Below are 26,959 nucleotides of genomic sequence, written 5' to 3'. Positions count from 1 at the left end.
AGTACTTATGTCGTTGATCCAGGATGACGTTAATTAATTCAGTACCCAGGCCTGTCCATCTGTCTAGAACTATGTCGTCCAGTAATTTATACCATTGACCGGGATCGGAATATTGATTTCCATGCAACGTTATTAAATGTTGGACCATGTAAATACCGGCCAAACGCTGTTCGTTCGGCGGGAGGCTCAAGAACGTTTGGGCCACTATATCATTGCTATATATATTAGAATTGGACACCCACTGGGTAGCTGACGGGGCCAACTCCATTTCGTGTGGGGTGTGAGATCGCTCGTTCTTTATCCGTCGGTCCAGTGTTTTTTCTGTAGCTTGGAATAGATTTTCAAGGGAATATCTTTCTTTTATAGCCGGCCCCTGTTTACGGTAGTTGAGGCACTTAGGCCTGTCAAACCGTCGTGCATTGCCTACATAATTTATCCTGTCCTTCCCCTCGTCTACCTCTTCCGTTGATGACTCATCCTTATCGGCAGGCTCTACTTTGTGTGTTGCCATTATTTCCTTTCGTATTTTGTTCATCATGCTGTCTGTCTGTCCCGTTTTATCATGCCGACCGGCATCTATGTGATCACTCATTCTATCAAACCAGGCTCTACATCCCCTGTCTCCTTCGTCTTTTTCCCTGATCAGGCAGTTAATAATAAAACGGAGGATGTAGTTCTTAACCCCCACCTTTCTGTTTTGCATGGCCTGTGCTATACTCTCGGGTCCCTCCCCCGTCCTAATGAAACTGTATATTTTATCTAGGTGGTCTTTCATATCTGGTAGTTTGTCCAAATATGCGACGGCCTGTCTTAGTCTTAGTGAAATCACGAGCATTGAGCCCTTTCCCGTATATACAGTGGGGGATTGCTACATCTATAGTAGGCCCCCCTCCCCCTACTGCCCCGGGCCCCTGGTCGTCTTTCACGAACAGCTGGAGCTGTTCCGCTGGTGGGGGCGGAGGGAAATCTGGGTTTGCGTAGTCCGGTGGGGACTCTTCAAGATAGGAGGAAATAAACGCCTCGGATGCTGTCGGCTTTATTCTACGTACTCTATAGGGTACAGGTGGTGGCGTTCGCGATCTACGGGGTGTTTCTGGGGGGGTCACTCTAGCTCGTTCCTCTGAGAGGACGGGATAAATACCAGTAATGACGGCATTTCTTTCTCTATCAGCCTGTTCTGCTTTGACCCGTTCCCCCTCCTCCCGCAGCTTTTTTTCTTTGGCTTTTTCCGCTGCTTGTTTAGTTCTCTCTGCTTGGTTGAATTCTTTCTCTGTTCTCCTATGTGCTTCTTTGCGCCATAACTCAATGGCATCTTTCTGAGAGGGTCTTGATTTCTTTTTCCATAGCGCTTCCTCTACTCTCATAATGCATTCAGAATCCCACGTTCCCGAGACAGGCCACCTGTACTTCTCCTCCAAATCCTTTGTGTAATCTACCCATAAGTCTAAATACAATATGGCATCTAGCCCATGTTTGTTATACATATAATGTGGAGAAGTGTGGCTCACCGGTTAGAGGAGGCAGACCCAGAAGCAGAGGTCGGCCCGGGACCAGGGTTCAATTCCCGACGCGGTAGAGTTTGGAGCCCAAATGTCCATGGACCTGATAATTCTCGCTTCGGTGCCTACTTGAATCAGGGGTTCACGCTCTGCAACTCTGGGCAATAGCTTGCTCAATCTCCACTATGGCCCCCGCGGCGGGATGCCTGGCTTTCACCTTGGGGGTGCCCAGCTGGGCTATCCCACAGGGAAAAACCAGGATGGGTTCCCTAAGCAAGCGCCGAGATACCCTTTGTGGTGATACGTGCGCTATATAAGAAACTACACTACCATTTACCATTACATTTATATAATGACCAGGTGTGTCTCTAGGCGGGATGTTAACTGGCTCTTCTAGTATACCTTTCCTGGTCCCTATCTGACGTAATTTTGAAAACAGTGGCATGTTGAAACCAACTTAATGAAAACACAATACACACCAAAATAGTCTGACTGAAATAATCATTAACACTAAAACACTAAAACAGATACAGTTTAACTCTATGTACGTGAAAACAGTTAACTTTATGCACTGAAATACAGCACAACCATACCGGTCTCGTAAATGAGACACGTCTTTACCGTGTTCGTGTGAACGAACCCGTCTTTACCGTGTTCATGTAGATGAACCTGTCTTTATCTTTATGCGTTCCCAATAGTAGTACTCACCGGGAAGCAGAACTTGAAGGCCTCGGATACTTGATACTGCGCATGCGCGGAACAGGTGGACCTCTGGAAACCTCGGACCTTGCTCTCTCACGGGTTGGGCTCTGGTTGGGATGATCCGCGATCCTCACCGCCTCGTGTGGATGCCTGGTCGCAGTCCGTCCTCCTCCGTGGGCCTGAGGGAGTAAGCGGGAAGTCCCGCTGGCGTGTACACTTTGAAGTCCGTCACAGCTGTAGTAGGGGGCAAGGGCTGGACCTACATCTCTGGCGCGTGGGGAAGGGGATTTGTCCCTATTCGGGCACCATATTTATGTGGTAAATAAAGTATTACCCTGTCATAATTTCTATAAATAAACAAAGGGTCATGCATAAAGTGAGAGGCAGAGTCCGTGATGTCCGATTCAAAAGGGCTTTATTTCAATAACTCGAGTTAGGGGAGAATCGGTTCCATCACCACTAAGGTTCAGGAAGGGTCTTCTAAACTTTTTTCACAGAGTACAATATTTATACATTCAATTTCACATATAGGGAGGAGCGCTCCAGGCAGAGCAAGAGAAAGAGAGATAAGAACATGTGGGCGTGCATGTGGGTGTTCACTTGAGGAGTCATAGGTGAGTCATAGGTGGGTGGATACATGAGGGGGGTTGCATGGCCAGCTGGAACTTTGCCCTACTTGTGTGCGCAACTTGATCATGACGTGCAACTGACGTGTAACTGGGGGGAGCTGACTTTCGGTCTGGTAGGGAGGCCTTCAGTGTCAGAGCGACCAGCACGTCTGGTATTATCTGATATCTTAAGTCCGGGGATGTATTATCTGAAGCAAAGGTCGCCCATCACCAAGAGCCAGTGTGGGCATCTATTTCTTCGTTCATTGCGTGGGGGCCTTGAGCTTTCTACGGACGCGAGCTCTGCAAATCACTTAAACGGAGACAGAAAGGCTATGCCATATCTCTGCAGACGGGTTCTGTTTACCTCCTTCACCAGGCAGGAATGTGATTCTGTAGAGCAAGCAGATAACTGTTGTGCACAATACTGTCTTGGCACCCCGTGCTGGGCCCCTCTCGGCTTAGCCAAAAGTATGCGAGGTCAGGGATACGTAGCTGCAGCCCTCAGAGTGTCTGGAGGCATGAAACCTCAATTCGGGGACTGGCTGAGCCACAAAATGGAGAAATGGGTTCTTCGCTATATATTAAAAGTGCACAATGCAAATACATGGGCCACATGGGCCTCAGTGCAAAAGTAACATTTCTTTTATGGAAGACTTGGTGACTGGCATCCTAATGTGGGACGTAAATGCAGAGGCATCATTAATGCAGGCAAGAGAGGGAAAATGCATGGGTGACATGCACGTACACTAAACATTGGGGTATACGCAGGGGACATATTGGCCATGTAAAATTTCTTTTTCCTCATTATAAAGAAGTAGTGAAGTTAGTACTTCTTTATTTGAATAACCCAACACAAGCTCCGCGGAGTGCAGAGCCTAGGGGACACAACCGCTCCTTGAGTCACCAGCTGTCAGCTGTCAACATTCCAAGACTGACAGCTGGTGACAGGGAATGCATATATACGGTGTCCGAGAAAGGACACAAGGATGCAGATCACAACAGTATGCTTTGGCAGTGGAGATAATTTTAGTGAGAGCGACCTCTCTTTTCACATTGAGACCAAAAACAACAGCTTACTTTTCCTTTAATTCACACAAGCTCAATAGTTTGAAAAGATAATCGGCATTTCTATCTGTGACACTTGATGTCATAACACCTTGTGGCCTTTGTTAAACCTTAAGGTTTTTTGGGATTTCCAGAAGTTTAACCCTTGGCCTGCCTATACACATCAGGGGCTTTACTGATGTGGCAAATGTCTTTGTTCCGTTGTCACAAATGAAAGAAGGGGTATCCCAAAGCATTCTTTTGGTCTCACTATTCCACTCCAGCCCTGTGGAGAGATGACCTGCCTCTCCTCTACTACTTCACTTACTTCTTAGAGGGCTAAAGATTGTGTCCATTTGTTGCCACAATAAGGAATACGCACATTGTTGTGGACAACACCTTGCTCCGCCCACCAAGCACTGTTTTTGCTCTGGAGCTGTTCATTGGCTGCCCTAGGCTTTGGGTGGAAGGTGAAGCTCAATGAGTGGTCCATAATGACATAACAGTCTGTCTATATGTTGGGGTTGTTGTGCTTGTTGTCAGCCGGCACTCTCTCTTGTGGAAGATGTTAGACGTAAAAGGGTTTGCTAAGAGCTCTTCTAGACTATTAAACTGCAGGGAATACTAAACTCCAATGCGCAAGGAATTACAGCAGTGAGGTAACTTATCATAGAAGGTCTTATGTACTAATCTGCATTAAACTGGAATGGGCAAGCGGCAGTGAAGCAACCTGCCCCTCTGGTCCTCTGGGTACTGCATCCATTCTGCCTGCCACCTTGAGGAGGCCTGATTGAAAATCAGCCCTCTGGCCTGAGGCTAATGTCCCTTAATAAGAGAGTAGAACCCGAGGGCCTATAGTAGGAATTTATTACGCCCAATATTATGTCCATCTGGAAAAATACTTGCTGTGCCACATCTACGAATGACCAAATTATATTCTTCACTAAGCCAATGTGAGAAGCTACATACAGAGACACTCTCCAATGCTTACAGTCATTTAGGGTCAAGTATGATGTTGGTTTTGCTTGCATTCAGGAGCCGACCTCTTTCTATACCTGCTTTGTGTCAGACAGGCTTACGTACATCAGAAGATTTCCATTGACTGTACTAACACTTTGCCTTATCACAAATTCCACTTCATGTATTCTCTGAATATTCTGGAAGTCAGCCATGCTTAAGATCATGACCAGCCTGCCAAAACCTTGATTCATACCAAAAAAGAAGTTGTGCCTCAGTTGCGAACATCTCATGAAATGAGACCTCTGAAATTCAAGGTCTTCTTGTGAATCTGAAAAAGTAAGCTTCTGAGTTTAGAATACCACATCTTTTACCTGTTTAACACCAATAAAGTACCACCTGGAAAAAATGTGAAGATTTGTATTCTGAGGAAGGCATGTACCTGCTCACAATGGAGTCTCATCTGTTAGCTTGTGATCCTATTGATTGGGACAAAGAGCTTGGATGCCCGGGCATACACCTATGAAGCTTCCCACCATATAATAGTGCAGAGTTGTAGTCTCCCCCACAGCTGATTTCAAAGTGCTACAAGCTGGGTCTGACTGAGAGCCAAAGAGACGCTCATTAAAGACAAGGAGGTGAGATCTAGAGGTCCATCTTACAGAGACAACAATCATGTGAAGTTTTACAAAATGTGGCCATTGTGACTCATATGACCCTGCCCCTTCTCCCCACAGTAAACTTATGAGAATATACATGGTGTAAGTAATGATGGTAATGTTGCAAAACACATTGACGTTTTTGAAAAGAAACCATTTTACCTCTCCTGTGCAATCCATGATGAATAAGGGAAGGGATAGATTTCCTTTGACACAAATATTTCCTCTTATCTAAACCCCATTCTCCACTCACAGTTCAGTAACCCAGCTGATATCAGTGGGTAATTCCTGTATTAGACAGACAGCAGAGTTACAACAGTTAGCATGTAAACCACTATATTGGACAAACATAACGTTTCCAACTAACAAATCCAGTGAAATTCACCAAGTATCGCAGGCAACAATAATTTGTGCCCTAAAGTAACTTTAATTCATGTCCAGCCACACACAGTGATGTTATCAATTTGGAATTTCAGATGTCATTAGGGAGTTTATCAGTGCAGTCATTTAACATGTACTGAGTTATGTAATATGCAAGGCTATAAGCAATGCATGCGAAGGACGTGAGCTATAGTTACTTTAGGACATGAGTTGTTGCTGCTAGATATAACTAAACCGGTGAATTTCAGTGGTTTTATTATATTAAAATGTTATGTTTTGACAGGGATTTTCACCTAACTATTACACCACTTTAATGTGTTATTTTTTTTCAGTGGTTTTCTATGTTTTTTTCTTTTTTAACTTACAGTAATGTGTCCATTCCCATGCGCTGCATGGGGTTGGTGCCCAACCCTCTGTCGCCCACGGAAATTGGCCGTGTGAAGCGGGGATCTGGCACATGGCCAGGCCCTGCGCTCTAACCCTCACTGGCAGCCAACCCATGCTGTGCGTTACTTGATGTTAAGCATCCAACCCCCGTGCAGGCAGGCAAGCCCAGCAGGTGGATAATGTCTCGACTTTTTAAAATATTTTTTTTGCTGCTGTTTGATAAATCTTTGCAAATATTCCCCAAAAAAGTTCAACCACCTCAGCTCCTTCTTTGAAAGTTTCTGAGTGGTCTCTCAAGGGGGGGCCAAGAAAACAAATGTAATTTTGCTTTAATGCCCATTAGAAATTTTGGGAAGGGATATGGGAAAAATGACTGAACAGAATTAAGCCAAATTTAGCAGGAAGTTAGAATTATACTCAGTAAGTGTACTTTTTGTTATTTCATGTAAATCTGTTCAGCTGTTTTTGAGAACTTTGGGGCATATTAACAAGGGCTTTATCTCCGCTCTTTTGTCTTTAAAAGCCAAAGAAGAGGAGATAAAAATATCGCCCTATCAACAAAAGTGTGCTAACATGCAAATTCACATGTTAGCACCCTTTTTCACTACGCTTCCCTTTGCATCTTTAATGAGATGCAAAGTGGGCGTTCCAGCGCAAAATAATAGGAGAAATGTTGCTAAGCGACATTTCTCCTATTTTCAAGCTTCACGCTAACCCTGTTAGAGACAAAAAAAGCAGCACTAACCACGGTTAACGCTTCTTTTTTACGTCAGCTAATTTTCAGACTTAGTCATGTCATCCAATGGGAGGTGGATTACATGGCTAAATCCACCATGGGCTATCAACAAGGATATCCCTATCCTTGTAGTTTTATCGCTGCATTACCAGCGATAACCTCCCAAAATGCCGCTATCGCTGGATTTTTTATCGCCTAGGCGATAAGCGTTTTTAATAACGCAATAACCAGGTGATATTATCCAGCGATAGCGGGTGTTAAAAAAATGAACGCTAAGCGCCCTTAGCGTTAATTTTCCCTGTTCCTTGTTAATATGCCCCCTTGTGTTTAAAGAGGTGCTTAGCTGGTCATGAAGAGGTTAAAAAATGGCTATAACTGGACAGTTGGTCCCGCCGTGTGCTGCAGGTTGTTGGCCACCCACGAGAGGTTGGACGCAGGCACTGAGGCCCGCTTCACACAGTGCATGACCAAATGTAGTATACAGCAGTGGAGTTGTCGGATTGAAGGCCATCCCTGGTGGGGGTTTGGCCACCTGCTGGGGATTGGTGCAGAGCCTGTCTGCAGGGCAAGCCCAGAACCGAACTTACTGGTGCTTACACGTAAACAGAGTCTGCCGTGAAAGAAAGTGCAAATATCTGTACATGTAAATCAAATGAAGAGCCAGCACAGACTCTGCACAGGTAGAAAGGGAAAGAGAATCTGGCACAAATCCTCAAAACATCATCTTTAGTAGGGTTGTAGGCAAATAAACCCACACACGTTTAGTTAATTCTAATGGGGGGGGGGTGATATAACAGTGCTACATTAACTAGGATACATTCATTTAAATCAATCACTTTTCAAATACATAAGATACATCAAATGATATACATCTAGTAAACACCTGCTGTGCTGCTTATTAATTAAGATGTGTGCATAGAATATGAAGGAGATGGCAGTAAATGTCTATAAATTAGCAAACAATAGCCCATTCAGTTTGAAAGACTCTCATTCAAACATAGGAAAAGGGCCTTGAATGTTATGAAAGCAATAACATGCTGGAAATGTTTTCCTAAAAGGAAGGCACATTAATACAATTACCTTTTATAAAATGAACATCTCCAATAACAAATCTTCTGTTTTTCTGATGTTTCTTAAATGAAAAAGCACACAGTGAAACCCAAGCATGTGGGGAATGAATTGCCCTTTCTTTTTACAAATATAAAATTATTTCAATGTAAGATGTTCGAGGCCTTGGGAGGCTAACATAAACACCTCTACATTAAGTATTGTTATCAAATTGATTAAAAACACTTTCAGAGCTTTAACTTGAGCCCCCATCTTGCACTGCTTATGACCTCACATATTACCTTAGAATTCGCAGTACCCATTTGTCATTTTAAAAATAGCGCTCTTTCATATTTAGGTGGCTCCTCTTTTGGGTTCCTCGGTGCTCAGGCCTGGAATGCGCTTCCCGCTTCATTGAGAGCGGTGTCTGACTTAGCTACCTTTAGGAAGCTCCTCAAAACTCTACCTTTTAATCAATGATTGAATTTCCCTTAGCTTCTTCTTTTTTCCTTCTTTTCTCTTTTTCTGTTCTGTAATCGAAGTTGGTGTAGTTGGTTGCTCTCTGGGACTTTGATGCGCCAGGACACTCTTTTGAGTAGCTGTGCACTATTTAAATGCCTTTATTCATTCATTCATTCATTCATTCATTCATTCATTCATTCATTCATTCATTCATTCATGTAAATTAGTATATCATGAATGATGTCAAGTGGGATCTTTAGCAGTCCCTAATGATGGCACAAATGATAGTTAATTGACTAATTTATAACTGACCTATTGCAGTGTTTTGGGGTTTTTAACGTTAGATTGTGCCTCATTTCAACACTGAACTATAACAACACTTTATTTTTAGTTTTTGTAGTCAGTTTCTGCATTTTTATTATCATATTGTAATTTGGCCCACTGAGCGCCGAACCAGAGAGCGCCAAGCATGTGTAAGGCCATAGGCGTGCCCAGTGGGTGCTGGCTTCAGGGCCTGTGCCGAACCCATGCTGAAAACAACAGCAGCCATGTGCAGTGGGGGTTGCCCACTGAGCCTTTGCCCAATCCTCCACAGGCATCTATCTGCAAGCATCCAACCACCACTTATGGGAAAGAGCCCATGTTTGCATGGTTGCCCCCCACTTTTTGCCTAATGTTGATGCACTTTGACTGAGTGTGCCCTGGTTTCCTTTCAACCAGGTACCTATGGCCTATGTTCTTTACCTAAACTGTACAGTTGCAAAACCCAAATGGCAACTCTCTAGCCATATGTAAATTACTTGTAAAAGGTGCCATAGGTACCAAGGGCACTGTGATCAAGGAAGGCCTCTAAGGGCTGCAGAACCTATTGTGCCACCCTTAGAGGCCCTGTACCTTTACACACACACACACTGTCATTGCAGGCTGCATGTTTTGGTGCAGAACAAAGTGAAGACTCGACATGGCACACATCCCTGTGTGCCAAGCCTACAAACCACTACCCTGGCATAGGTAAGCCACCCCTTTAGCTGGGTTTGCTATACCAGTGGTGAGGGTACATATGCATGAGCTCTGTACCACTGCAGTGTCTGAGTCCATTCTTAGACAATGTAAGTGCAGTAATGACATAAAGAGTATATGGTCTGGGAGTTTTTCAGTACGTATTCCACAGCTCTATAATGTCTGTACCGTAATCTGGGAAGTTTGATTTCAAACTTCTCAGTACATTAAACCCACACTGATACCAGTGTGGGATTTAATGAAAAATGCACGCAGAGGGCATCTTAGAGATGCCCCCTGAGAAACAACCTAACTCTAGAGTCCTGGCTGAGTGGCTTGCTGTCTTTGTGAGCTACCCCAGCCATTTGCTGCTCCCAGCAACTGGCTCCCACCGGTTCTGACCCCCACCTTGGGTGGGAGAATCGTGGGAAAACCATGTTAGGACGAGAGGTGGGCCCACCTTTGCCAGTCCCATCCCTCAGGTGGGGGAGGTGAGGTGAAACACAACTCTCAGTCCCAGCCAACCAGAGTGAGGCTTATGCCCCCCCTCCCTCTGGAGGTTGGCATAATATTGGGTGTATCTCCCCAAGGAAGGGACTATTTGTCCCGACCTGTACCTACCTGTAACGCCCCTAAATTTAGTATTTAGGGGCAACCCTGAAACTTGCCTCCTCAGACAGGAAGAAACAATAAGAAGAAGGACTGAAAAGCCATGCTGAAGAAGAAGAGGTGGACACCAACTGACTTGACCCGAACCCTACCGGCCTGTCCCGACCTAGACCTGCTACAGAAAATTCCTGGTGTGTCCTGCAGGCAGCAGCCCCTAAGAACCTGTAGGACCTGCCCTTCCTTCCCAAACCTGACTTTGTCTCCCGTGAGCACCGAATTTGCTCAACTACAGACTCTGGCTCCGGCCAAATCCATGAGTCTGCCCCACTCTGCGCCCGGCACCCACAGCTTGAGTACGAGTGGCCCAACACCATGAGGAGGTCTTCCCAGCGATCCTGACCTGGAATGTGGTGATCCCTGACCCACCTCAAGTCTCTAACCAACACCTGCAGCCCCCTTCTGGAGGATCCCCCCAACAACAACCAGAGCCAGAAAGAAAAACCTGACGCAAAAAGGCACCTCTGCACCCGAAGTTGTGGCCCAACCGACGGTGTTCCAGCGTTCCAACTTACCTGTCCAGCCGGTGGTCGCCTCCAGAAGATCTTCGTCCTTGAGACTGCAGTGTTTGTTGCAACCGGACAATCACCATTGAAAACAACAGGGCACCAGAAGCAAAACAGCACCCTGCACTTCGCCGCCCCTGTGCTGCTGTGCGTGCACCTTGTGTGCTGAATCGGACCCCCCTTTACCCTGAGCCTAAGTCCAGGAGCTTTGCTCCCACAACCTTGTGGCCTGCTCGTGAGTAGCCACCAACCGGAGGCCCCCTATCCCCTATTGGATAACATTGGGCCTCAGCACTCTGCACCCCGCCGCCCTGGTGCCACTGAGGGTGCTTTGAGAGTGCATCCTTGATTGTGGGGGAACCCTAGGTCTAACGCCAGAAAACCAACTCCAAACCTAAGTACTTACCATTAAGTCGATAACATTGTTTTCTCTCATAGGACTGCATTGACTGCTTTATTGTGAAAATTGTTTTAAGTGTGGAGTTGGTTTGTATGAAACCTAGACAAACTGAATATATACAAAAACTGATGTACTTACCTTTTGTCTAGGAAATGCCCCAGTGTTATATCTAGGCATATCACAATGACTAGAAGAAGTAACTAAAAAGTAATCAGAAAAGTGATTCAAATTGTTTTAGAAACAAATTACTTACCTCTAACCAATCCAGTTGCATTCAACTGCATTGAAACTGTATTTAACTGCATAATTCTTGCAAAGTATTATTATACTTACCTGTACCAGGTCTGCCTTGGTTCTAGAAAAATAAAACACAACTCAATAATATTTCTATACAAACAAATTGGTCTGAGTTCAGTCTTTGAGTGTGTGACATCGTTTCTTGCCTGAGTGTGTACAATAAATGCTTAACACTACCCTCTGATAAAGCCTTACTGCTCGCCCACACTACCACAAATAGAGAGTAAGGTATTATCTACTTTAGCCTCTACCTACCTTTTGGGATCCACTGGACTCTGTGCACACTATACCTTACTTTGGTATAGTATATACAGAGCCAGCTTCCTACACCACTACACACAAACTGCATTGGGAGGGTTGCCCACAGGGCTTTGCTTTACAGCCAGACCATATGGCCAACCCTCGGCAGGCAGCCAACACCCACTGTACGCAAACTTTCTCTACAAACATTCTTATTATTTTACACTTAGAGAGCCATTAAGGGACTGAAAAAAATTGGGTAAGCTGATTAAAAAAGATTTGGAAAGGGGATTCTGTACTCCAGCATATGTCTCCCATAATTATTTGTATCCCCTTTAAATACCCAATACCTTTCCTCTCATTTTAACCCCCTGATTCCATACCTGCAGTAATATCTCAATGCTCATTTACTGCAGTCTGCTCCTCAGGAAAGACTTTAAACTCAACAGCTCTTTTCACAACAAAATAGCATTCAAGAGTATATCACTTTCATGTTGAATAGAAAATGTTCACTGTCTAGTTGTTCTTTAGAACTTTGTGGTGAAGCTGCAGTTGGTCACTACAAGTTGACTGACAGGTTGCTGTTGGTGTTGGAAGTACATCTTTCATTCTGTATGCCAGAATGTTTTACTGACATGTATGAGGAAGCTAATAATTACTCTGATGGCGATTATCGTTAGGTCACACTTCCCATAGAAAAGCCATTTTTTGTGTTCTTAATAACTTTGGTCCAGTTCAACAAATCTGCATGAAACTTACAACACAAAGTTTATCCGCTTCCTGAAAAGTTTTGTCTCCATTATATTATATTATTTAGTTTGATTTGAGATTTTCTGACATCCCAGTCCATATACGTAGAACAGATATTATTTCAACAGGTGGTAAGTCCATGTTAATCAATAGAAGACCTCTCTGAAAAATGTATCCTATATGAATAGCAACTTATTTTTTGATAATTCAGAGTGCCTTGCTTATTTTGCATGTGGGCTCACTTCTTTCTGAGAGAAAAAATATTAGAAGCCAGCAACATTCAACGGTCTTTTATATAGGATCCAATTTTCATCTTTTACTCAGCCACATAGATATTTTACTCCAAACACTAGTTTGGCACAGAGATTTATTTGCTAAAAATCTATATATTGGGGTTGAACTAGAGGGTTGAACTAGAATAAGATTTAGTAGTACACACAAGGGGTCTGTACATAGCATTTAAGAGATTTATTCACAATATTTCTGTAGGTACTTTGTAGGGAATAATTTGTCAGAATAGTTCTTAGTTTTAGGAGTAATACATGTTTCAAACTTTAGATGGCAAATATGCCTTTGTTACAACCTAATAATAATTTGCTCTAAAGATCCAGATGAGGAGGCAAGAAGATTATTCTAAAGGTTGGAAAATCATGCAGCCAAAGTAATCTAAGTGATTTATTGTTATATAGCAATTTCTGTCTATTGTTTCAAAATATGGATAACTAGTTTTGTAGATGGAGCATGGACAGATGGCAGTTCTTTCATAGTGCATGGCTCTTTATTTGAATTGTCTGGGTTTCAACATTGGTTTGAACTGTGTAAAAAATGTCTGGAGTAATCCATATTACCAAGCATCACTTTTGGTTGTCACATTACATACGTTTTCATGTGGTAAATACTTTAGAGGCTTTTAGCAAAGGGATCTTAGAGTTTGGTAAATCTTCAAGAAAGAGATGACAGTCATCTGCATATAATCCAATCTTCATGCCCAATACATTAGAATTATTACATATTCACTCTCCTGTACTGGAACTGATAAGGGCCAACCACATTTATGAATGATAAAGAGAACCCATGCCTTTATTATGCCTTAACCTGTAATGGGAAGATCTCATTGTATTTATCAAACTCAAACTAAATTAGGAGCACTTTTGCTATATTACTATACAGCCTAACCATTGTACAATTTATCTCAAGCCCAGGAAAAACGAAATATGGCAGATAATATACAACAGTGAAATAACAGATCCTGTTGTTAAACACATGTGAGAAATATCTTAGTACAGTACAAATTTAACAGACTTTTAAATGGTTCACAATACACAATATTTGATATTCATATATACTAATATATTATTTATTCCTTTTGCAGATTGGCATGATCAGTTGAAGTGCTATTCTGAGCAAATTAATACTTCTATTCGCTACATGATTTGCTCTTGGCAGCCTTATCTTTTCAGCAAAGAAAACACTACATATACACTACATTTAAAGTGGTAAGTATTAAAGATATTAATAAAATTCAACAAGTCGAGCACTGTCACTGAGATCTAGTGTGGTCTGCAGTTCACTGGTTCCAATGCAGCTTTGGTTTGCACAGCCTTTCACCCTATCAAGTGTTCTTAATTTGTACTTGTTTTGACTGAGTAATAATAATTGCATATGAAAGTTCTTTAAATAATCTTCTACACTTTATTGTTATCTGATAGTCTATTTCTCTTCCCGATGCGATGAAAAACAGCTATAATGTATTCGTTTGTGCTATCCCATAAATAGATGTAAGGTTCTGGCAGGGAACTGCAAGACAGCTTTGCACTGAAATTAACTTCTACCTTGTCTTATTTGCAGATATATTTTTCATAATCTGAGAATGTAAAGCACATTTGTTAGGTGTTTATTCACATTTTTATATTCTGCCTGTTGAGAGCCATTAGATTTTGAAATGAGATATCCAAGGCATAATGGTGTTATATGCATTGTTTTCATGTTATAATTTGTAAGTTTAAATGTTTACTTGTTTGAGTCTTCCAAGAAACACCAATGATGCACTAGAAAATTACAGCACATTACTGCAAAGAATGCAACATCATGTAAATGTAGTCTGATGGGATCCCAGTGTTCCTTTAAAGAATGCCTCGAGGAGCACAGATTAAAGAACTAATTCCAGTGTCATTGTACTTTGAACAGATAACATTGTGTACTTTATGATTTTGTTCGTTTTAATAAAGGTTAATTAATGTGCTTTCTGCCCACTTATGCTCAGCTTGAAACTGAAAAAAGAAATACAAGTTCTACGGAAGTACAATTAGGTCATATCTTTAAGTCTATGCTGAGGGACTCCTTTGTCAACCAGTCAATGAGTTGTGGCCTAGCCAAGAATGGTATACAGGGTGGGTAAGCATTTATTGGTAGAGTTTTTCAAATTGGTCCAGTAGTTCTGGTCACAATGTATAATAGATTTCAGACGGTCGACATGTAGTAACACAGTTTGGATCTTTTACAACTGCAGACCTCAATTCAGATTGTCAAATGCTGCATTCATATGGAACATAAGATTTACTTACCAGTCAAACCAAGAAAAGATCAAGCATTATAGGAGACTGAAGACAGACCTTTAGGATTTGAGAAAGTAGGCTATGTTTCTGGGCACATTTATCTACTTATTCAGAAAGAAGTAATGGGCATATTTTGAGTAGTTTAGTTTAGGAGGGATACCAACTTGATATTTTCTAAGTTGCTCATATCTTATATAGGAATCATACCACTGCCCTTAAAGCAATGCATATGCAAGGCATCTACTGTGCAACAAAGTTAAAAGTTCTATCATCCACCAGAGTATAATCTTCAATTATGAAATAGCTACATAATTAGTTCTAGCTGCTAATAAAACACTCGAAATGAAGCACAATCTAAGTAATTGTGGGAAGGAGCAAGCTTGAGAAATGCTGCTCCTGTTCCTCCAAACTGGTTAATTATAAATTGCGTCAACGTTGCATGGGTAGCTCTTTTTTGAAAGAGGGAGGTGAAAGATCAATAACTTCTGTAGTATCCACACATTTTTGCCCAGTTCTTTTAAAGTTTTGTGTTCATAAAATATGTTTGCAATGACAACCCTGATTTTCCAATAAAGAAGAAACTTTTTTGCATCTCCAATAGCTGGTCTTTCTTTGTGACATTAGCTCCTCTTCCGTTGCAATCTACATCAAACTGTGTTTCACACGAATTTCAGACATTGCTTTCTTAAAATGAGTACACAAGCCTTCTCATGACTTTTAGTAGTGATGATCATGAGGTAGCTGTAAGAACGTGGAGAATCTAAGGAAATTTGCAAATTCACTGACTTCCCTGAAAAGTCCATACATGAATCGTAATAAATCAAGTACTTTACATCGCAATTACACAAACTAAAACAGGGGTCAAAAGAGCGATAAGATCACCTAGCACAAGTCCATTTACAAAACAAGGCAACTAAATATCAGTTAATTCACTGCATAGATCCAGGGTCTTTCCTGTCAAAACTCCAGCCTCTAAACTGTAGTAGAGAAATATTATCCCTTTAAAAAAAATGTTTTATTGGTCATTATATTTGGTCACACATAACCTTGTATTACATATATTGTACCTTAGGCAATACACAAAGCAAGATGAAAAAAAAAAACATGAAGAGATACACCATAAATGCAGAGGAGGACTAAAAAACACAAGGGAAGAAGAACGCATACAGTGGAATTCATACAACAGAAGTGGGCTAGAGGCAGTCTTTTCATATTAAGAAGAAAGCCAAGAGCTATAATTTATACATTAGGTCAATATTACATATTGATGATAAGAGGGATCCATCTAAATGTATTCCAGATCTTTTCAAATATTTTCAAAGAGGCGTTACCTCTGGCCTAAGCCAAGGCCAGCTCCGCCTCATAAATGTGACGCACAAGGACCTTCCATTCTGTAACCTTAGGGGCATCTAAGGAGATCATTGCCCTGGCTATACTTAGCCGTGCACACACCAGCATGATCGTTAAGATACATTGAGTACCTCCCTCGCAATCATGCTTGACCCCCGTCATTTTTTCCTTAATAGTTAATGTGCTCAAGTGGCCCAGGCTAAAAATCATTGCCTGGCTCACCCCTACCCAGAATTCTTGAAGAGCAGGGTAGAGTTCAAATATGAGTATTATGTCAGCAGCCAGAAGTTTACATTTCGGGCATTTAGTCTTATGTAGCACCATTTGTTCCCCATTTGAGTATTTTCTTCGGGGTATAATATAGAAGACAAATGGTCACAATTGCTGCAGTTTTAGACCTACTGAGTATATGGAATGATCTAAAATGTTAAAGGAGTTGTGGATCTCAGAAGCCGACGTTTCTACTGAGACTAGTCAGCTCCATTTGGCTGCTAGTGCCGTAGTATCATCTGCATTTAGACAGGAGAGACCCCGGTAGGCGGTGCTAATTGATAGTTTAATACTTTATTTAAAATAGTATAGTGAAAGTACAGCACCCTCAATATCTATTTTATATTGGCAACCTAACTGAATATAGCCTCTCACTTAATTTAAAAAAAAGATGTCTTGGAAGCCCATATATTTTCTGCAACCTCAAAAAGGGCCTAAGGCCATTTGCATCATAGAGCAGACCCATTGTTACAACACTGCTCCGCGCCCAGACCCTGCAAGTTGCATCCTGAAAGACCAATAGGAATGCTAGATTATTCTAGAGTGGTGTTTCTTTGTTTATAAAGGTCAATGAGTATTTAGAACCTATCTCCTTCCATATATGTATGATGTCCCTCAATACCTTAAACCGTACCATCTTGTAGTAGTTGGGATCTCCTGGTCGATATAGATAAAGCCTGCACTTTGCCCCTGCGGCTAGTCTGTAGAAGTTAGATGCTAAACCGGGATTGTCACGATACAATAAGCTGCGTAGACAGGCAGTAAACGCCGCCCACAAACATAGCATAAAATTTGGGAGTTAGAGTCCCCCCTGCTTAAGTGGAAGCTTCAAGCATATGGCTCTCCTTGCACGCCTATATCTCCAAAAGAAGCTGCTGATAATCCTCTCCAGGCGCTTAAAGAAAGAGTCTGGGACCCTTAAGGGAATGGCCCTAAACAGATAGAGGAATTTGGGGAGAATATTCATTTTAATAATATTGGTTCATCTGATAATTTTCAGAGGTAGTTTGTTCCATGATTTTAATTTAGAGTTAACCATAGATTACAGAGGTTCATAGTTCAGTCTAACAATGTTGTATACTTCTGAACATAGCTTGATACCTAAATAAACCACAGTATTAGTTACCCCTGGGGTAAAAGAATCTGGTTTAAAATTCAAGAGGAGCTGAGTTTTCGATATATTACGTTTATACCCTGCGATCTCATCAAACCTGACCACCTCTTTAGAAACTTGTTTAATTGCCGCTGGAGGATAGCAATAGAAGACTGCCACGTCGTTATCATATGCTACTAATTTCGGCTGTTGCTGTTCCCTGGTGTAATGTCCGGGACCGCGGAGTCAGCGGTCTAGTTACTCGCGCACCATGAGGTGCGCATACGCGAGCGCGTGACTTAACGCGCTCGCTTATAAAAATAAAGGAGGCATGGCCGGAGTTAATCCGGACCACGCGGTGAACCAGAGCCCATGTGTCCCGAGTGTCTTTTACGCAGCTGCGCGCTTATCATCCTGCGCCTGCAATCCAGAGACACGACAATGGCGACGAGAGTCTAAATAAACAGAACCCATGCTCAGCCCCCAGGTAGCTCTCTGGCGACTGATCTCGGCGGCGCACGGCAGTGCGTTGCCCCGTCCAGCGGTTGGGCCTAGTGCGGGATGCTACGGCGGTGTGCCGACTCCGCGTGCAACCCTGGCTTTGGGCGGAAGACTCGCAGCAGATCTCACAGAGCCGCTGGCAAGACGCCCACTCGTCTGAAGTACAGTGCCTGCTCCTAGAGGGCAGGAAAGAAGGTTTGAGGCCACCGGCTGATTTCCAATGGTGTGAAAAGGAAGGGGCAGATGAAGAGAAGAGAAGGTGGCACACCCAAGCATCATAGCCCGAGGGGGCGGACGGACAATAAGCCACGGCGACGGCAGGTCAGTGCCAGTGCGTGAATGGACCAAGCTGAGTCACGAGCTAAAGCACATGCCCCCCTACTCCACACCAGCACATGAGGCAAGGCTGCACCTGTTCAGAACCGGGGCTACGCTGCGTAGAGTGATCCAAGCACCGAGCTAGGCCCCCTCCACCTGCCAAAATGGCGGCGTCCATTCCCGCCATTGAGCTGTTCGTGGTAGATGGCGCCCCAGCATCCCTAGCGCCTCGCTGGAAAGACTGGACAGATCGTCTGCAGATACATTTCGAGGGCGCTGGGACAGCGAGGAAACGCCGCAGGGCCCTTCTCCTGCACCTGGGTGGGAAAGACATACACAGGATTTACAAGACCATTGTAGAGGCCACTCCAAAAACCTACATAACGCTCCTCAATGCTCTCAATGCACACTCCCATGGCCAGCAAAGACTATGAAAGGTTCATCTTCCGACAGGCAAAGCAGGAGGCCGAAGAGTCACTTGATGCATTCCACGGCAGGCTCAACGAATTAGCCAGCAAGTGTGGATTTCGCGATGAGCAAGAGGAAATTCGAGGACAGATCATACAGGGATGCTACTCCTCAAAGCTGAGAGTGACGATATTACAAGAAGATGGGAAACTGCTGGCGGATATCCTGAAGCTAGGGCGCTCCAAAGAGTTATCCCAGGCAAGGGCGTCGCACATGGAATCGGCTCTCCACCGTCCAGTGAAGGCAGAGCAGGTCAATACGGCCGAACAAATCAACGTCGTAAGACCCAAGACGCGCCAATATGGCGGAAAGAAGCCACAAGACAAACGCAGCAACTGCGGATACTGCGGGGGTCAACCACACCGCATACAAGATTGCCCGGCACAAGGAAAAAGATGCAGCTCGTGTGGGTGGATGAACCACTTTGCGGCAGTATGCAGGTCGACTAAGTCCAAGAAAGAAGCTGCTCACACCATAAACGAAAGTCAGGACAGCGAAGACATGGACGACGACACTAATGCCTATCCCGTCCACTACGTTTTCGCCATCGATCAACCCCTGCGGAAGAAGAGGCACCTCCCGAAGTGTCGCATCAGGATACACAACTAAGAAGTGAGGGCTACAATCGACACCGGAGCATCCATAGAACTCATGGCGGCGGATGTGTACAACCAGCTGAGAACCAAACCACCATTGCAAGCCGCGAAGATCAGGGTATTCGCATATGGACAAAAAACACCGATACCACTGATAGGCTGTTTCCGGACAGAGCTGCAGCACCAAGAGTTGAAGGACCCGACGACCATATATGTCACCAAAGAGGGCAGCGGCATGCTTATTAGCAGGTAGGCGGCAGAAGAACTCAGACTAATCTCTTTTGCTATGGCGGTGCTGACGGAAGAACTGGATACGATTTTGGAGGATTTCGAGGATGCGTTCCGGGGCATTGGATGCCTAAAAGGGAAGGAAGTATCTCTTCACATTGACCGGTCAATCCAACCTGTCGCACTCAGGCACTGAAGAATCGCTTTTCACCTCAGGAAGAAAGTGGAGGAGGAGCTGGAAGCCCTTGAATGACAGGGCATCATCGAAAAGGTCAGCGGACCGACACCTTGGGTGTCCCCGATCGTTATAGCACGCAAGCCTAAACAACCCGGTCAAGTCCGCATATGTGTGGACATGCGCCTGCCCAACGCAGCGGTCAAGAGAGAGAGGCATCTGACTCCGACAATCGACGATATCTTAGGAGAGTTAAATGGAGCGCGATGGTTCTCTAAAATGGACCTCCGGTCAGGCTATCATCAACTTCCTCTCCACCCATACTCCCGCTACATCACCACGTTCTCCAAGCACGTCGGCCTCAGACGTTACCGACGTCTCAACTTTGGCATATCCAGTGCCGCAGAAGTCTTCCAGAACACCATAAGGGAAGTGTTGAGTGGACTCCCAGGCGTCCTGAACGTCAGTGATGATCTACTGGTCCACGCCAACATCATCGAGGAGCACCACCAGAGGCTAAGGGGAGTGTTGCAGCGGATCAAAGAATCAGGTCTAACATTACACAGAGAGAAGTGCCAATTCCTCCAGAACAAAATCAGTTTCTTTGGATACACTTTCTCCGACCAAGGGGTAGCGCCAGACCCGACAAGGTGAAGGATGTGCAGAATGCGCCAGCCCCCTCCAACATATCGGAAGTGAGGAGTTTCCTGGGCATGGTAAATATCTGCGGGAGGTTCATGCCCGACCTGTCAAACCTCACCCGACCTCTCCGGGAACTGACCAAATCGGCGACCCCCTGGCAATGTGGTGAACAGCAAGAGGCGGCATTCAGAGACACCAAAGCGGCGCTGTCCGCAGAAAGAACTCTGTGGTACTTCGACCCGGCTAAACTCACCAGCATTGCCGTTGACGCCAACCCCTACGGCCTGGGAGCAGTTCTCACACATCGCCAAGGAGATGAGGAATGGACCCCCATAGCCTACGCCAGCCGATCGTTGACAGACACGGAACAAAGATGCTCCCAGATAGAACGAGAGGCTATAGCAATCCACTGGGCCTGCCGACACTTTCATGTCTACGTGTACGGACACCCGTTCTCTGTGTCAACAGATCACAAGCCGTGATGGAGAGATCGAGAACCCTGCCCATGAGTCTGGAGATGATCATTGATGCCACTAAGAATGATGAGGTGTTACAGCTGGTGGCGAACGCCATCCAATGAAACGACTGGCGAGCGGTTCAAGCCTCAGTGAGCAAGTGAACACCACAAGCCAAAACCTCCATAGAAGCATTTCTCAAAGTGAAAGAGGAATTGTCGCTTGACAATCAAGGGTGCCTGTTAAGAGGTCTGAGGATCGTGATGCCCGAGAGCCTCGCCCAGCAAGCGGTAGAGCTAGCCCATCGAGGACACCAAGGCATGGTCAAAACGAAGAGCAGGCTCCGGGCCAAAGTGTGGTTTCCTGAGATGGACCACATGGTGGAACAAACGGTCAAAGCATGCCAGTGGTGCCAAGCCGCAGGACAGCCGATAGACCACCCCCAGTCATCACGGTAGACAATCCACAGAGGCCGTGGGAGTGTGTCAGCGCAGACTTCGTGCACCTCCCAGATGGAAGATATGTACTTGTCATCATCGATGATCTCACCAAATACCCTGAAGTGGAGGTTGTAACAACCCTTACTGCCAAGGAGGTCATTGCAAAGTTCGAAAAAACCATAGCCACGCATGGCATTTTCGAGAGCGGAGACAACGGACCGCCTTTCCAAGTACAGGAGTTTGCGGAGTACCTGAGAAGCTGGGGAATTCATCACCGGAAAGTGACCCCCCGCTGGCCCCAAGCCAACAGGGAGGTAGAAAGATTCACACGCACGCTGAACAAGGTAATCAGAATTGCCCATGCAGAGGAAGTCTCGATGGAAAAAGCAATATACACCTTCCTGAGAGAGTACCGCCTTATGCCACATCGAACCACCGAAGCGGCGCTAGGCCCATCCGCTCTAGGTCGAGTGGTCAGAGACACCCTTCCTAGTCATCCTAACTGGACTCCGAACCAGGCAGGCCCGAAAAGGACACTCTCCAGAAGGACCCGGTCCAACAACTACGCCAGCTTTAGGCGAAGGGCCAGAGAGCCAGAGATTCATGAGAGAGACCGTGTATACGTGAGGGACAGATATCCAGTTAGCAAATTCCGGCTCCCATTTGAACCTCGGCCATGGACTGTTACACACCGCCGGGGTACCATGGTAACAACTCAACGGGGACCTGAAAAGGTCACTCGAAATGTATCCTTTTTTAAGAAAGCTCACCCGGATACTCCGAGCTCCCCAGTACAGGAACAGGAAGAAGAAGCCCCCAGCCAACCGGACGAACCCAATGGAGCTGAGGGGGAAAATGATCACAACACCTAGGATGGAGGCGGTGAGGCAAGTTCACCATCATTCAGAACCCCCAGACCCAGTCCCCACCGATCCTCAGAGGAGCCCAGGTACATATCAGCACCCCCTCAAGCGATCCCACGGAGGGTCCCTGCCCGAGGAGAGGTGGCGGGATATTGCCTGCGAAGAAATCCGGCTCCGTCGTCCCAACTTGCAGACTTTGCTGTGGGCTCACCGTGAATAGTCTTCTCATCATGCTGGTACCTGGCTGTCCGGCCATTTTCAATTCATTATGACTCTATTGACAGTACTTTTGTTTTGCTGTTGTTTAAAAAAAAAAAAAAAAGTTAGAAGGAATGTAATGTCCAGGACCGCGGAGTCAGCGGTCTAGTTACTCGCGCACCGTGAGGTGCGCAAACGCAAGCGCGTGACGTAGTGCGCTCGCTTATAAAAATAAAGGAGGCGTGGCCGGAGTTAGTCCGGAGCACGCGGTGAACCAGAGCCCATGTGTCCCGAGTGTCTTTTACGCAGCTGCGCGCTTATCATCCTGCGCCTGCAATCCAGAGGCACGACAATGGCGACGAGAGTCTAAATAAACAGAACCCATGCTCAGCCCCCAGGTAGCTCTCTGGCGACTGATCTCGGCGGCGCACGGCAGTGCGTTGCCCCGTACAGCGGTTGGGCCTAGTGCGGGATGCTACGGCGGTGTGCCGACTCCGCGTGCAACCCTGGCTTTGGGCGGAAGACTCGCGGCAGATCTCACAGAGCCGCTGGCAAGACGCCCACTCGTCTGAAGTACAGTGCCTGCTCCTAGAGGGCAGGAAAGAAGGTTTGAGGCCACCGGCTGATTTCCAATGGTGTGAAAAGGAATGGGCAGATGAAGAGAAGAGAAGGTGGCACACCCAAGCATCATAGCCTGAGGGGGCGGACGGACAATAAGCCACGGCGACGGCAGGTCAGTGCCAGTGCGTGAATGGACCAAGCTGAGTCACGAGCTAAAGCACATGCCCCCCTACTCCACACCAGCACATGAGGCAAGGCTGCACCTGTTCAGAACCGGGGCTACGCTGCGTATAGTGATCCAAGCACCGAGCTAGGCCCCCTCCACCTGACAAAATGGCGCCGTCCATTCCCGCCATTGAGCTGTTCGTGGTAGATGGCGCCCCAGCATCCCTAGCGCCTCGCTGGAAAGACTGGACAGATCGTCTGCAGATACATTTCGAGGGCGCTGGGATAGCGAGGAAACGCCGCAGGGCCCTTCTCCTGCACCTGGGTGGGAAAGACATACACAGGATTTACAAGACCATTGTAGAGGCCACTCCAAAAACCTACATAACGCTCCTCAATACTCTCAATGCACACTCCCATGGCCAGCAAAGACTATGAAAGGTTCATCTTCCGACAGGCAAAGCAGGAGGCCGAAGAGTCACTTGATGCATTCCACGGCAGGCTCAACGAATTAGCCAGCAAGTGTGGATTTCGCGATGAGCAAGAGGAAATTCGAGGACAGATCATACAGGGATGCTACTCCTCAAAGCTGAGAGTGACGATATTACAAGAAGATGGGAAACTGCTGGCGGATATCCTGAAGCTAGGGCGCTCCAAAGAGTTATCCCAGGCAAGGGCGTCGCACATGGAATCGGCTCTCCACCGTCCAGTGAAGGCAGAGCAGGTCAATACGGCCGAACAAATCAACGTCGTAAGACCCAAGACGCGCCAATATGGCGGAAAGAAGCCACAAGACAAACGCAGCAACTGCGGATACTGCGGGGGTCAACCACACCGCATACAAGACTGCCCGGCACAAGGAAAAAGATGCAGCTCGTGTGGGTGGATGAACCACTTTGCGGCAGTATGCAGGTTGACTAAGTCCAAGAAAGAAGCTGCTCACACCATAAACGAAAGTCAGGACAGCGAAGACATGGACGACGACACTAATGCCTATCCCGTCCACTACGTTTTCGCCATCGATCAACCCCTGCGGAAGAAGAGGCGCCTCCCGAAGTGTCGCATCAGGATACACAACTAAGAAGTGAGGGCTACAATCGACACCGGAGCATCCATAGAACTCATGGCGGCGGATGTGTACAACCAGCTGAGAACCAAACCACCATTGCAAGCCGCGAAGATCAGGGTATTCGCATATGGACAAAAAACACCGATACCACTGATAGGCTGTTTCCGGACAGAGCTGCAGCACCAAGAGTTGAAGGTCCCGACGACCATATATGTCACCAAAGAGGGCAGCGGCATGCTTATTAGCGGGTAGGCGGCGGAAGGACTCAGACTAATCTCTTTTGCTATGGCGGTGCTGACGGAAGAACTGGATACGATTTTGGAGGATTTCGAGGATGCGTTCCGGGGCATTGGATGCCTAAAAGGGAAGGAAGTATCTCTTCACATTGACCGGTCAATCCAACCTGTCGCACTCAGGCACTGAAGAATCGCTTTTCACCTCAGGAAGAAAGTGGAGGAGGAGCTGGAAGCCCTTGAATGACAGGGCATCATCGAAAAGGTCAGCGGACCGACACCTTGGGTGTCCCCGATCGTTATAGCGCGCAAGCCTAAACAACCCGGTCAAGTCTGCATATGTGTGGACATGCGCCTGCCCAACGCAGCGGTCAAGAGAGAGAGGCATCTGACTCCGACAATCGACGATATCTTAGGAGAGTTAAATGGAGCGCGATGGTTCTCTAAAATGGACCTCCGGTCAGGCTATCATCAACTTCCTCTCCACCCATACTCCCGCTACATCACCACGTTCTCCACGCACGTCGGCCTCAGACGTTACCGACGTCTCAACTTTGGCATATCCAGTGCCGCAGAAGTCTTCCAGAACACCATAAGGGAAGTGTTGAGTGGACTCCCAGGCGTCCTGAACGTCAGTGATGATCTACTGGTCCACGCCAACATCATCGAGGAGCACCACCAGAGGCTAAGGGGAGTGTTGCAGCGGATCAAAGAATCAGGTCTAACATTACACAGGGAGAAGTGCCAATTCCTCCAGAACAAAATCAGTTTCTTTGGATACACTTTCTCCGACCAAGGGGTAGCGCCAGACCCGACAAAGTGAAGGATGTGCAGAACGCGCCAGCCCCCTCCAACATATCGGAAGTGAGGAGTTTCCTGGGCATGGTAAATTTCTGCGGGAGGTTCATGCCCGACCTGTCAAACCTCACCCGACCTCTCCGGGAACTGACCAAATCGGCGACCCCTGGCAATGGGGTGAACAGCAAGAGGCGGCATTTAGAGACACCAAAGCGGCGCTGTCCGCAGAAAGAACTCTGTGGTACTTCGACCCGGCTAAACTCACCAGCATTGCCGTTGACGCCAACCCCTACGGCCTGGGAGCAGTTCTCACACATCGCCAAGGAGATGAGGAATGGACCCCAATAGCCTACGCCAGCCGATCGTTGACAGACACGGAACAAAGAGGCTCCCAGATAGAACGAGAGGCTATAGCAATCCACTGGGCCTGCCGACACTTTCATGTCTACGTGTACGGACACCCGTTCTCTGTGTCAACAGATCACAAGCCGTGATGGAGAGATCGAGAACCCTGCCCATGAGTCTGGAGATGATCATTGATGCCACTAAGAATGATGAGGTGTTACAGCTGGTGGCGAACGCCATCCAATTAAACGACTGGCGAGCGGTTCAAGCCTCAGTGAGCAAGTGAACACCACAAGCCAAAACCTCCATAGAAGCATTTCTCAAAGTGAAAGAGGAATTGTCGCTTGACAATCAAGGGTGCCTGTTAAGAGGTCTGAGGATCGTGATGCCCGAGAGCCTCGCCCAGCAAGTGGTAGAGCTAGCCCATCGAGGACACCAAGGCATGGTCAAAACGAAGAGCAGGCTCCGGGCCAAAGTGTGGTTTCCTGAGATGGACCACATGGTGGAACAAACGGTCAAAGCATGCCAGTGGTGCCAAGCCGCAGGACAGCCGATAGACCACCCCCAGTCATCACGGTAGACAATCCACAGAGGCCGTGGGAGTGTGTCAGCGCAGACTTCGTGCACCTCCCAGATGGAAGATATGTACTTGTCATCATCGATGATCTCACCAAATACCCTGAAGTGGAGGTTGTAACAACCCTTACTGCCAAGGAGGTCATTGCAAAGTTCGAAAAAACCATAGCCACGCATGGCATTTTCGAGAGCGGAGACAACGGACCGCCTTTCCAAGTACAGGAGTTTGCGGAGTACCTGAGAAGCTGGGGAATTCATCACCGGAAAGTGACCCCCCGCTGGCCCCAAGCCAACGGGGAGGTAGAAAGATTCACACGCACGCTGAACAAGGTAATCAGAATTGCCCATGCAGAGGAAGTCTCGATGGAAAAAGCAATATACACCTTCCTGAGAGAGTACCGCCTTATGCCACATCGAACCACCGAAGCGGCGCTAGGCCCATCCGCTCTAGGTCGAGTGGTCAGAGACACCCTTCCTAGTCATCCTAACTGGACTCCGAACCAGGCAGGCCCGAAAAGGACACTCTCCAGAAGGACCCGGTCCAACAACTACGCCAGCTTTAGGCGAAGGGCCAGAGAGCCAGAGATTCATGAGAGAGACCGTGTATACGTGAGGGACAGATATCCAGTTAGCAAATTCCGGCTCCCATTTGAACCTCGGCCATGGACTGTTACACACCGCCGGGGTACCATGGTAACAACTCAACGGGGACCTGAA

General features: G+C 46.2%; 1 protein-coding gene across 1 annotated transcript in view; it reads left to right on the top strand.

Annotated features, from left to right (window-relative positions):
- Window positions 1–26,959, top strand: part of LOC147726646 (interleukin-31 receptor subunit alpha-like) — a 672,471-nt gene that overhangs the window by 233,823 nt on the left and 411,689 nt on the right. Inside the window, exon 5 of the mRNA XM_086960699.1 lies at window positions 13,716–13,839. Within this exon, the coding sequence (XP_086816825.1) occupies window positions 13,716–13,839 (124 nt within the window). The remainder of the gene's footprint in view (window positions 1–13,715; window positions 13,840–26,959) is intronic.

This window comes from Lissotriton vulgaris, chromosome 3_1 (assembly GCF_964263255.1).
Source record: "Lissotriton vulgaris chromosome 3_1, aLisVul1.2, whole genome shotgun sequence".
Lineage (NCBI taxonomy): Eukaryota > Metazoa > Chordata > Amphibia > Caudata > Salamandridae > Lissotriton > Lissotriton vulgaris.
Note: the sequence above shows the minus strand (reverse complement) of the source record. Positions and strands in the feature narration are given on the sequence as shown.